General features: G+C 41.8%; 1 protein-coding gene across 5 annotated transcripts in view; it reads right to left on the minus strand.

Annotated features, from left to right (window-relative positions):
• MARCHF8 (membrane associated ring-CH-type finger 8) overlaps positions 1 to 13,385 on the minus strand; it is a 102,352-nt gene that overhangs the window by 1,606 nt on the left and 87,361 nt on the right. For 4 of the 5 annotated variants that reach the window (XM_065671808.1, XM_065671812.1, XM_065671810.1 and 1 more), the window contains 3 exons: positions 8,372 to 8,451; positions 5,113 to 5,293; positions 2,222 to 2,369 (listed from right to left, as the gene is read on the minus strand). In XM_065671808.1, coding sequence (XP_065527880.1) covers positions 2,222 to 2,369; positions 5,113 to 5,293; positions 8,372 to 8,451 — 409 coding nt within the window. Of the gene's footprint in view, positions 1 to 2,221; positions 2,370 to 5,112; positions 5,294 to 7,222; positions 8,069 to 8,371; positions 8,452 to 13,385 lie in introns of all 5 variants that reach the window. The other variant, XM_065671813.1, reaches the window with a different exon arrangement.

The following is a 13,385-nucleotide window of genomic DNA, read 5'->3' on the forward strand; positions in this document are numbered from 1 at the left end:
CTGAGTCTCTGTGTCTGAGCTCTTGTGCAGCACAATCACAAGCAGAGTCAAGGCAACAGCCGGTAATATTTAGGTATTTTTACACCTGTTTTTAAACAAAAATAGGATCAGATGATGAAAGGAATTCTGTGGCATGGTTTCCATTTCATAGCAGCAGGCTCAACTCAGCGAACCAAGAAGTCTCTTCTACTACGTGATCACACAGTACGTGGAGTCCTAGACTTTAAATTCAAACGGGAATGACTGTTATCATCTAGCTTGATATCTTTGTTACGCAGATCAGACAATTTTATCTGCATCAGACCCAGTAACTTGTAGTTGAACTAAAGCATCTAGTGTTAGAGATGCTGAAGCATTCTGGCAAGTTTACCCTCCATCATTAAAACTAACCATCGCTACTTTTCCTGAGGTTGTCCAACTTGAACTTTTAGACAATGGATCCTGTTACATCTCTATCAACTACTTCTAAATGACAGACTATTCATGTTATACATCATCTGCTTACATAAGTCGTGTATCCACCCAGCCCCTCTCCTCTTTAAAGGTAGGTGGCATTACAAGATGGATATGAAACCACGCTGAATCACCCACTATCAGGTTTCTCGGAGAATAAAATCATGGTGTTCCAAGTCTTCAAAGTTTTGACCATGATATAGGCCAGTGTTCTTTTGGAAATGCATGGTAGCATGGGGGGAATGAAAATATTTTAGTCCCAAAATACAAAAGGCACTGCAGCGTGACTACTGACAAAATCCCACCCATGATTAATACCTGAATCTTTGATTCACAGGTGAGCTATCTGATGTCATCTGTAGGCAGTGATAGTATATTCTTGCTCCTGTGCAGACATGAATGTATACCCACACACACTCCACACACCCCCGAGCTCATTACAGCATCCCACAGATTTAGAATCCAAATGAAGAGAGCAGAGAAAGCACTAGTATGTAATAATATTCACTCTATTCCTTCTATTGATGTTCATCTAACATATTTATTGGCTAAAATCACATGGAGATAAAAAATCTTTGAAAGTATATGCTTTTCATTATCATATGGAAACCTTACACTGAAAGGCCAAAAATTTTCACCATGCATGAAAGAGATGGGGTTGGATAGAACAGAAACTAAAAGATTTCATTCAAAGCAGAGTCCTGACTGAAGTCATGAGCTATCAACCTACAGCCCGAATGAGAAATGACAGCAAAAATGTTCAGTCTGAAGTACTATTCTGCTGTGAAGAGACTGTAACAGCTCAGTGGATTTGCAGGTTTATTGATGCTCAACTACCTCCCTAGATGATGCTCTTCAATCACCAACAAAACATGTTCTACCTGCATGTCTAGTTCAGATGCAATACTCTGCAAGCAAGAACAGCTTGCCTCTTAATGGCTCCCAGCCTTGGCAGATACCTGTCCCTTCCATCCCCACCTTCAGGAATAGCTCAGCTGCCTGAGAAGCAGTTCTGCAACAGCTGCAAACCTGTGGCCCAGCATACCCAGGTAAACGGACTGCAGATTGGTACATTTACAGCTGGTGTACTGCAGAATGCCTGATAGTCAATAAGTTAATATATGAGTGCACTGTGGTGGCAAACACGCCATGAACTGCAGTGCACCCAATTTCAGTTGTGTGAATTCGAGTCCTGAGAAACACCCTGAATTTTTTCTGCTTCAGGCACTACCACTCACAAAAAATTTCTCCAGTCTAACATGGCACTCACAAGAAACTTGTATTAACCCACTTCACAGATGACCAACTAGAAAGAAAACCTTGATGATTTACCTCAAAGATTTTGATTTAGGTTCTTTGTAATTCTTCTCTTTTTAAAACCTCTTCTGGTTTTGCCCAGTTAAAAGGTAGCCATAGCAGCAACAAATACTTACTTCCTTATCTGTCCAGTACGAGTTCCAATTTAAACTAAATCAGCTAAGGCAGTGCAATTTTGTGTCTGGCTACAGTGGATTAGCTCTCATATCTGTGCATGCCACAAGCGCAGACTAAATTGACTTGAAATAGACTTAAAAACCACCCACAGATCAATTTATACTGATTTCACTAAATCATTTTAGAACCATCCTTTAAAACTAACCTAACCTCAGGCTAAAGCTGACTATTCTCATTTAAACACTACCTGCACTCTCATGCTCCTCATCCTCTCTGCGTTCAGGATAACTAATTATTCCAAAAGAGTAAGAGGGAAGATAAGAAAGTAACATACCAGTAGTCTGTCCCTGTTTAATCTCTTCAGCAGTCCTGTCTATCAGGACATAGAGAGACCACACAACACAGGTGATGGCAATGACATGGAATGTTACAGAGCACATGATCTTCCTCCTCTCGCTGGCTGTCATCTGCAGCTTCTCCCACTGGCAAGGAACCCAGAAACAGAGCAAGAGATTAGGTGTTTGTTGTAGCTACTGAACAGTATAAAGAAAGAGAACATTGATAAGAACAAAAACCAGGCAGGAGACTGGTTTCCTCCTAGCATGGATTTTAAAAGTCAGACAGCATCATGACCACAGCACATGTGTGACAGCTGGTAGCTCACCCTGCTGTGATAGGAGCCCTCGCAGTGCCAGAAGGGACCTCCAGTGCTCAGCTCCCATCTGGAGCCTCAGCACAATGCCATCGCACCCTGCTTACCCACACAGGGGCAACTCCAGCACAGAGGGACCCTAACACCTTGTCCAGTGCAAGCAAGGCTGCTCTTTCGTGTGTTCCCCACTCAACAGCAGCTACCCACAGTGACTGCTGAGCATTGTGAGTGTCAAAGGGTAGCCTTGCTCAGGCAGGCATTCAACAAAACACTGCAGTACAAGTGGAACAATTGACCGGTGTGTGTAAGACATCTCACACTGAGCTCTGTTAAGAGTCCCCCTGTGCACAGTGAAGGCTGTTTAGCTCTCAGCTCACGGCTGTTTAGTTCTCACCTCCTACCTCTGGGGGTTTCATTCAATCTTCACATATATTTAACACTACTTACAGCCGTGACACCCATATTTTATTTTCAGCATTTCAAGTGCACTTAAATACATATGCCCTATGAACACACAGCAGAAGTGGGATGACAGCTTTTGTAAGTGAGAGGATGTAGCAAATTAAATTCCCAGACTATTGATGATGTTTATATAGCCCACAAGAAACCACAGTCAGGTCACTGTATTTAGGAAAGACACAAAGAAAGCAGAAAATTATTTTAGATGCTTCTAATACACAAGGGATTGTAAAAAAAAAAAAAACCACAGTTGTTTCATTTTTAACCTGAAACACCCTTTTTTTTTTAATTATTTTTTTGAAATTTCTCCTATATATATGATAAACGTTTTTGCATGTGGGATACACATCCCTCAGCATATCTGCTTGGAACAGAAAGTTAAGATGGGCTTTCCTCACACTTTCACAAAATATATGCTGGGGCACGCAGGCTTTTCATACATACCTATGTGTTTCTAGAGAGGTGCATTTGATGTCTCCTAGAGTAATTTTCATAAAAAGAGGACTTTGAAAAGAAGAAATAATGTGGAAGAGGTGACCTGACTGGTATGACTGAGATCACCCATTATGCAGAAATATGCTGAATTACTGTTTCCAGTGCTACTAATAAAAGAATAATTGAAAGATTAAACAGAGACTTTGTGATCTTCGTCTTGCCAACAATGCCTTTGGCCCATCCAAGCCACATCTCCAGTTCCGCGGGCATCTAAATCTCATGATGAACACTTGAATTCAATACTTCTCACAATGGCATGCTAGACTCAGGTCATGCTAGAAAGCTATGTTCTTTCAATCTTCTTAGAAAAAGATTGGACAAAACATTACATTTGGATGTTATTTTAAAGAGAAAATTGCTTTAGTGTCTAGACAAAGGTTTTTACTTTTGGTAGAAAGTATAAATTAAATTATTTTGGCAAAAAGTATGCATGTGAAACCTATTTGTGAATGCTTTTACAGAGCCTTGAGGAATTGTGCTTTGACTGATTTATATTTCTCTTTTCTGCTGGACAATACCTCCCCTGAGCTGCTGGATCCACAACCCGCAAACCAATGTGCACCACCTAATCTCCTCAAGAGATATGACTGCACAGCAAAAGAGAAGATATTCTGCTAACTATTTAAGTATGCAGTAGCCCAGAAAGGAAACTAGAATCTGTACACCCCTGATGCATTATTCTGATGATACAGCATTTATGAGTTAAAACAGGAGTTCTGGGGTTTTGAAGTGTTGTTATAACAAACCAACCAACCAACCAAACAAACAAAACAAAAAACAGCAGAAAATTTGGATTTAATGTCTTTTTTTTTTTTCCATTGAGATTTTAAAATGGAGCATCAGTTCTTGTCTTCCCTCATCTTAACTTGAACCTTGACATATTTTGTTTCTCATCCTCTTCCCTTACTAACTTAGCATTTGAACAGCCCGACGCTGCAATACGACCTTAAGATACTGAGGAAATTTAATTCCATTTCTACCCTACAGTCAAGTACAAACCCTATTATTTGTCCCATCATGCTCATAATCACCAGTTCCAGGCTGTTTTCTCCTGACTGACAGGATACCATAAAGGCTGAGTTGAAGATACAGAGGCAGTTTATCTTCTGGCTTCAGCTGAATCTCTAAAAAGACTTTTTAGATATATTTCAAAGGAAATTTCTTCTTCTTCTGTTTACGGCTCTGTCCCTACCTTCTGGCATCTGGCCTCTTCCCTACAGATGACCTGTTCAGATATAACTAATGATGCTGATTCATTTTTGAAGGTGCCCAACAGCTTTTTCCCACAGGGCACAATACTCAGAAACTGCTTCCCACTCACTCCAAGCAGAGAAAGCACAGAAAAAAACATTTACACACAGAGAGCTGCCAAGCTACAGTCAGTTTAGCTACAATAGCTAACTCTCAGAGCTGTATTCCACTGATGGTGAATTTGCCATGCTGAGTGTTAATTTAAATCTTTTTGCACCCACACAAAACTGACCAGACTTACTAAAGAGCCACAGAAACATGACAAATACATGGGGGGTCCTGTGGATTCATGGGCAAGGGCTGCTTCTTTTCAAAGTGGATCTGTGTTTAAGAAAGCATTTCCCTGGGAAAGCAGGTCTTGTGCCTACCTTTCGCAAAGGCTTCAGTTTTGTCTCCATGATGAACTCATACTTGCACAGTTCACAGCATCGTGTATCTGAGCTCTTGATCCATTGCTGCAGGCAGGCTTGGTGCACAAAATGAAGACTTCCTGTGCAGTGACAGGGAGTAATCAAAGGGCTCTCATCATCTCCTTCACAGTGACATATCCTGAATCAGAAGAAAAGCTGATCATTAGGAGAAGAAGCCGCAGAAAGGATGTGGAAGAGGCATGTAATACCTGTGATCACACACGGCTGCCCATTGAGGATCCTGAGACATACGTATCAAAGAAATGTGTTCCATAAAGGAGCTAAACTAAAGAATTCCACTGCTGTGCAAGCACATACACAGGCACAAAATAATTGGGCACAGACACTGCTAACTAGAAAGCCGCTTTCTAACAGATGAGGCAGACACACAGAATCTGACAGAAATGTTGTATCCAAAAGAAAAAACAGGGTAAGAAATGACAACACTTCATCTAGAACAATAGCACTCAACTGAAAATAGCACTTAAACAGATAAGATAGCACTTCCCAAGACAAAATATGCACAGAGAGCTACAGCTACTCACGAATTACAATCTGAAATGAAAGATAAAACAAAATTCCCCCCAAAATTGTGAAACAGTCCAATCCAGTACCATGAAGGGTTAATTTAGACAGCCTGGATTTTGCACAAGAGAAGTGATTATTTCTAGTGCCAACTGCTAAAAGACAGATTTACACTGCAAAGCTACAGCACTGAATCTCCCCAAACTACCCCTACTGTAAATGGATGAATGGGTTTTCTCTCCAATTCTTACTTTGCCAATAAGGAAGCATCAGCTCCGCAAAATTCCCCATTTCCCTCACAGCCTAACCAGGCAGACAGCAAGGACCCCCTTATATATAGTGTTACTACCAGGTGCTGGCATTTGATTTCCAGCTTCAATTTATACACGACCCTTGGGTTGCATGAAACACCACTAAGCCCTTCTAACCATGTGGAAGAGGTCATGAATTGAAATGGGAATGGTAAGGAGCTCAGGGAATGAATACAAGTTACTAAGCATATGTGAAGTACATCCTGGCATGCTGCCATCCCTGTCTATTACTGAAATCCCTTACTGATGTGTAGCATCTTGCCTCTTGCGACCTTGCTGATAGCTGGCAAGTGGAAATGAAGGAGTGGGTGGATTACAGCAGTGTCTTGCTGATGACAAGCCAATATGGAATGAGATTTTGCTGGTAATGAAGGGGGGAATCAAATAATATTGGCAAATACTAACTAAGCCAGCTTCAGAAACTGCTGTCAGGAAGGAGAAAGATCAGAATAGTAAAATGATAGATAAAGGGATGGGATGTTTGCTCTTGTACATGGTGATGCCTGCTCCTCAGTCACATTTTGGAGCTGGAGCTGTGGCAGACCTGCAGACAAGCCACCATGAACACAGTCCAGAGTTGCCTGTTCCCACCACCTGTGCATGATTAAATCCTCTGCAGTTGGAACAAGGATACCCATCCTTTTGGGACCTTGCACTATGGATATCACAGCACTCAGACCCCCATTTTGACTAAGGCATCCAGAAAGCCATTTACTATAAAAGAGCATGGCGGGATACAAACTATGTTGAAAACATAAAAAAAAAATACCTTAGGCTCTATCAGCCTGATCTCAGAAGCAATTTTCAACCTGTTTTCCTTCTGACTCTCCACCCTCTGACCAAACCAGCAATGACTGTCAGGACAACAGTTGGCTCATGAAAAGCCAAGACATGTTCAGTTTAGCCTTTTATATGTGTAGCTGATGCTCTCATGATACTCCCAGTTTGGGCAATGATAAGAGAAAAATACCATCTCAGAACCCCAAACATGAAACAAATTGCAAGAGAATTTATTTGACTCCAGAGGAAATTATTTTGTTTAGTAGCCTTGTTAAGTGCATCAGAGGCGTGCAGGACAGCAGATAGAAGGCTGCATGCTTCAAATTGCACATATTAAAGCAAGGTGATAGGGCGAAAGAAAAGACAGAAACAGCACAAAGGCAGGGAAAAGCAGAACAATCACCACCACACATGGGAGGGCTCGAAGGTAGGTGGCTCTCTGGTAAACCAACCTGCAGGTATCCCCCGATGTGGACACAGGGGACAGAGGGGGGAATTTTTCTGAGAGGGGGGAAGGGCAGTCAAGGTCACTGTCCTTCTCAACTGAACAGAGGGGCGCCCGCTGCTCTTTGGTTTTCAATTTTATTGAGGTGCTGTCCTCAAAGACGTCATCATCTCCCATATCATCAGAGCAGAAGTCTGTGCTTTCCACCAGCACGCTGGAGGATTTGTCAGCTTGGAAGTGACTGGAATAGGTCTCCAGTTCGTGGAACTTATGCAGGCTGCTGGTGCTGGAGGTGTGGGAGAAGGAAAAAAGGTAACGCAACAGTTTTTTGCTCCTTGAGGTGTCATGGTCCACTTTGTCCTCCAGCAAGGGGATATGTACGGCACTGTGGTTCTCTGCTCCTCCTGATGCACTCGAGTAGTTGGAAAGGGAAGGGATATAGGAGTGCTTAGAATTGGTAAAAGAAAGAGGCCTGAGATTCAGTGGTTTCCTCTCATTAAGATGAAATTTGTTAATCCTTAAACACTGCTCTTGAGTCGGGGTCAATTTGCCTTCCGAGCATGTTCGCTCCACATAGTCAAAGCACTCACTGGTGCTCTGTGCCTTCTGGTCCACGTCATTGAGAGACTTCGAGAATTTCAGAGTGCGGGTGGGCTTTACATTCTTAGCAGACCTGAGTGCCTGGCCCCGATCCTGCCCACAGGAGTTTCTCTTTGCTGCATGCAACTTGTCCTGACAGATTACTGTCACAGTGACCCCTTGTGTCAGAGGGCTCTGGCAGTGAGGATTTTTCAAGACAACAGCAGACTGCACTGGACTGTGATGACAACACTCAGAAAACACTGCACTGGAACTGCATGCAGAACAGTGGAATAAAAGCACAGAAAGTAAAAAACAATTACAAAAGAGAACACACATAATTAAAAGAGAAGAAATGAGAAATTACGGCTAGTGTGAGAATGGCAAACATAGCTGGGCCAAACAGTCAGTGGGATTTGACAAAGCAGTGTTAGACAGCAGCTGAGTCAAACAAATGGGATGTTTCACAGAGGCCCCCATCACTTACTTCCCCATACACATGCTTTCCAGGTTTTGTTTTTTCTTAACTTGAAGCTCATACGAGCCTCACTGTGGCCATGCAAACACCACACTTTACCTGCAGATGTCCTGGTTGGATGGTGTAACAGAAGTCCGAGAGAAGCTGTGAGGGGCAGAAATAGAGGTTGGACTTCCAGCCTGCAGTGAAAGTAAAATAAACAAACAAACAAAAGCAAGTCACAGGTCAGAAGAGTTTGGTATGCACAGGAACCACCTTCAGGCTCAAACACAGCACATGGTGGCTTTATTTGCAAAGCTAGAATGGGAAGTCACACAGCCTCATCCTTAGGAAAGTTAGTAATCCCAACAGAAAAGTTTTTCCTCAAGGTCAAATGCAGCCATCTCTGGAGCAGAACCTGCCAGCTGTCAAACACTGCACAGAACAATAGCTCAGGAAATGAGCAACGCTCAGGTAATTAGAACAATTAGGTGGAGGTGTGTGCATAGACTAGTCGGAATTTAACTACCACATAATAGCTAATACTTCCCCTTACAATGATGACGAGATTAGAAGCTTGGGGCTTTTTTCACAAGACAGAGCCCTCAGTAATCCGGTAACTTAAACACTACTTGGGGAGTTATTTTCCATACTAGCATACACACAGGAGCACCATCTGCCAAACCAGACCACTCCCTGAAGTACTCTTTGTACTCTGCAAGGCCTTTCATCCTACTCTTACTCTGACAGGGTCTTCCACCTACCTGGAGAAGAGGTGTGGCAGCATTCACATTCATAAGACCCAACAAGAGCACACTGAGACACAGAATACTGAGACATAGAATAACCGAAGAATTCAGAATTCAGCTGAACTAACCCTCCCCCCCCTTCCCCCCCTCCCCCCCCCAAAAAAAAAGGAAGATACGCTCTTGGCATATCTAACATTTTATAGACAAGTCTCTAAAATCAATATGGCAAAAATGATCATTGTCTCAGAGTTGGGACATGATGGGCTATATCCTATGGGTCACAAACAGAAACTTCTTGACTCTTCCTAGAGGTTTTGGCAAGGAGGACACCTGAATTGATAATCACATAAAAGAGGATTTTTAAACCTGGTTCTCCCATGTTCCACAGCTGCTGGATAGGTTGTGCTGCTCACCCACTGCTGCAAAACACTACTTGCATTTCAAAATTCAAACAAAGGTTTACAGCGTTCTTGATCTACAGAGCAAAGTCTGAAACCCTGAAAGGAACAATGCACGCAGAACACTAGTGTCAACACCACGCTGGGCTGTACAAAAACCAGCAGAACCAGCACAGATCTGGGCCAGGCAAGTGCACAAAGCCAGACTAGGAAAGACTCATGTCATGAAAGGTGTATTGCCACAGAAGCATGCTATGCCCAGCCCTGTACTTCAGCTTGAGATGCCAGAGCAAGCTCAGTCATCACTGCTTTGATGATCTCTGGTCATGGTGCAACACACACACACACTGTATCTCTCTCACGACTATTTAATCCTATACTTACTTTGTTAAAAGACCCTATGGTACACTTAAACAAGGCTGCTGCAGGCCTTTACACTCTCACAGCAAAAGCAATAGCTTGTCACATATTATACTCTTCTTTATGAGAGAAGACGGGCATACTAGGATACACACACTACTTTGTAAATCAGATACAATCATCTTCCATTTTACAGGACTCATCTGTTAAGGTTTTGTTTCTGTAGCCAACAGCACTACTGAGACCAATGTATCTGGCCTCACACTGGGATGCTTCAGGTGCACTGAGCCTGATGAAACAGGTATCCATTTACAGCTGGGTCTGCAAGAGACAAGAGCAAGACTAAACACACGCCTCTTGATCCGTAGTAAGCCGCTGTAACTTATTTCCCATCCTGCCCAGCTAGGTACATGTATAGAATAAAAACCAAGAGATTGAGCCAGAAAGAAAACTGAACTATGTCATGACTGTGACAAAACAAATTAAAGACTTATGCATCAGTTATTTGCTTTATCCTGCAAATTATGGTTCTTTACATTTTATACCACTTGCACAAGCTAATGATACAGAATGTTGATCACAGAGTGAGGTGAATTCAGGTATTACTTGAAAATTAAATTTCTATTTGATGCCTAACCTCTCCTAAAAGAAAACATCTCTGACTTCAAACCTTGTATTTTCAAAAGCGTTTGTGCAGTAATTACTCTTTCTTTTTTTAAAGGCTGACAAATTAGTGAAAGACCTGACACACCATAATCTGCTGCTATAATCATGCAAATGAAAATTAATAAGACTTAAATAATTATATAAAAAGACATATTTAGCAATATTCTAAAAACAAAATACTGAACCAGTAAAAAAGTATGTTGCATTCTGCCATGGAAAGAGAGCCATATATTGTTGGAACTGGAGTCACAAATCAATTAATAAATCTAACTCAGGTTTTATGTTTTAATCAAATCACAGAAGGTAACCTGCTTAGAATAAATCCAATCTCTCTACACCTTCATTTTAACAATGAAGCTTTCCAAAAAAAGACAGTGGTATATAAAATGTGACAGTGCAATACCAGATGACTAGATTCAATGATCCAAAATTTCCCTTCTGAAACCATGTTACTGGTTTCTTGATCCAAATGCTCAGCACCAAGATGATGTCAAAGTCTTACCACTTGGGAAATAAAAAGGCTGGGATGAAAAAAAAAAAAAAAAAGAAAAAAAAAAGGGCAGAATTTAATTTGCCTTTCAAGCTTACTACTCTGTTTCTAGATGCCAGCACTGTTCAGAGCAGCTTGCAAAAGCCCCACATCTGAGGCACATCTCCTCTTATCTTCCTGCTTCAAAACAAAAGGTCCTTTGCTCCACCTTCATACATAATGCAAATGCAACCAAAATACGAGCAGAAGTTAACACACTTGGAAAGGCACTACAAAGTAGAACACCAAAATATTAGAGGAAGTTACACCCCACCCTCGTTTTAAGCTAATGTAAGCTGTGCCTACCAACAAAAGCCATGGCTCAACAGTTCAATGGCTTTTGCCAAGTTTCTCACACCATCCTCCTTTCCTGCCATGGTTTTTGCTCATGAAACTATTTACAGAGCTGCCTTGCAAATCAGATTAGGATAGCAAGGTGAGGTAAAGCTAACCACTTCTTTTACTGAGCTTGTTTAATGTCAGTCACTCCCCTAGCTTCAGTGGCGAGAGGACCATCAGCTGGTTAGAGCGATGAGCCTCTAATAGAGAGGCACAACTCGCTGAGGAGAGAAGAGCATAGCAAAATACAAGCTGCTGCCAAGAGCCCAAGAAGCTCGCCAGTTCTAGAAGCAGAGGTGCATGCAACTGATGCTGGCCAGTCCACACAGCTTTCCTTGGTTTAATGACTCAGGTACAGAAACTATCAGGCAGAGAAGTGCCAAAGTAAAGAAGAAACATGGGCAGCCTTGGCCAGAACAGGGCAAAGAAGAGACAATGTGATAGGAGAATGCAACAGAGAGGTGGATCCATCTAGGCTGGAGCTCTGATGTTGCTCCCATGCAATACTCAGCTCTGATGAGGCTGCAAAAATAAGCAATCAAAGCCTTCCTCACTCTGTAGCTTCTGGCATACACACCATCCTTAACGCCCCAGCAGCACTTCTGGCTGAACCGGCTACTCACGATGGCTTCAGCAGTTTTAAAGCATGCCTTGCCATAGGAGGTTTCTGCCACGCACATTGTGTGATGGGTATCCTAAGCCTTGACAGCCTTAATTTGACCCTTCTAACACCAGAATCACTTGCTGAATCTCTGTAGACTTCCATGCCCTTCGCATGAAGGAATATCACCTCCAATGACAAGCCTTGTAGCTATGTGCTAGTCAGTCACCCTGTAAAACCTGACTTGTTGCCTAAAATAGCTCAGGACTAAAGGTCAATAGTTAGTTAATTGTGTATATTGACATTCCCACCTAATGCAATTCAGTTAGGTCACAGTACAGCCTTCTCCACTGGTGTTTAGATAACCAGTGATTCTGAAGATAGCAATCCCTGGAAGCTCTCTGGAGGGTTGCCATCAGGAAGCTATATATACATATATTTATATATCTCCATCAGTTTTATACATATACAAATGTATGTGTGTGCATGTCTATATATACATGTACATATGTGTATATATATATAAATGTGTGCTGCCATAGCTAGTTGTTCTCATTCTGCCCCCACTCCATGAACAGTGTGATCTGTTAGTGAAAGAACCCAGCTTTTTCTGATTAGCTACTTGTGATTACATGCTGCACACTAAAGAATCAAAAAACCCCACCCTGCCTCAGAAAACAGTCATCTTTGAAGTGAACCATAGTGAACACATCAGTGGCTTGGGTGTACTCCAAAATAACCTGCTTATTTGAGATAGCACTTCTTGGTATAGTTGCTGTCATCTCACTCTGTGCTGCACTTCAGTACTAGCAATTATACCTTGTTTTAAAGAACAGGGCCTGTCGCATTCTAAAAACCTTATTAAATTATTCATTAAAGCTAAGAACTTAGAAATAACTTTACTCCAGAAGAGTATCTCCACTGATTGAAAGTCTGAAGGAAGCAGAGAAAGCTTTTCCCCCACACCTGCTAACTTCATCATTTCTAGGTGCCATATTAAATAGAACCAATGCTATGGCCCTATTATTTGTGCTATAAATGCACCTAGAGGTCCCAGCTAAGGACCTGGAACCAACATGCTAAGCACTATACATATTTAATAATAGAGCAAACCTTTTCTCTTGGCAGACAAAGAATTAGAGGAAAGAAGCACAGCTTAAAGTCTTTTACTCAAGAGGAACTTCAGCACAAAGAACTTAGGAGAAATACAAATTTAGCAATACAGCAAGAAGCCAAACACTCCACAACCCAAATTTCAACCTGGCATTTTGATTAAGGGTTTGTCTTTATTTTACACTGTGATGAACCCATTTCAAATGCTTTTCTGCTTGGCAAAATAAATATATAAAATAAGAGAGCAGTAAAAATCCTGAAAGGTAGCTAGCTGCACCTGATGCTAAAAGATGTCTCAAGCACCACTAGACCATTGCAGCAGTTTCTGTCTGCCTCTGTTCCCCATAAAAACCACAGGAGCACAGTGATAGCCTTCTCC

This window comes from Lathamus discolor, chromosome 3 (assembly GCF_037157495.1).
Source record: "Lathamus discolor isolate bLatDis1 chromosome 3, bLatDis1.hap1, whole genome shotgun sequence".
Taxonomy (NCBI): Eukaryota; Metazoa; Chordata; class Aves; order Psittaciformes; family Psittacidae; genus Lathamus; species Lathamus discolor.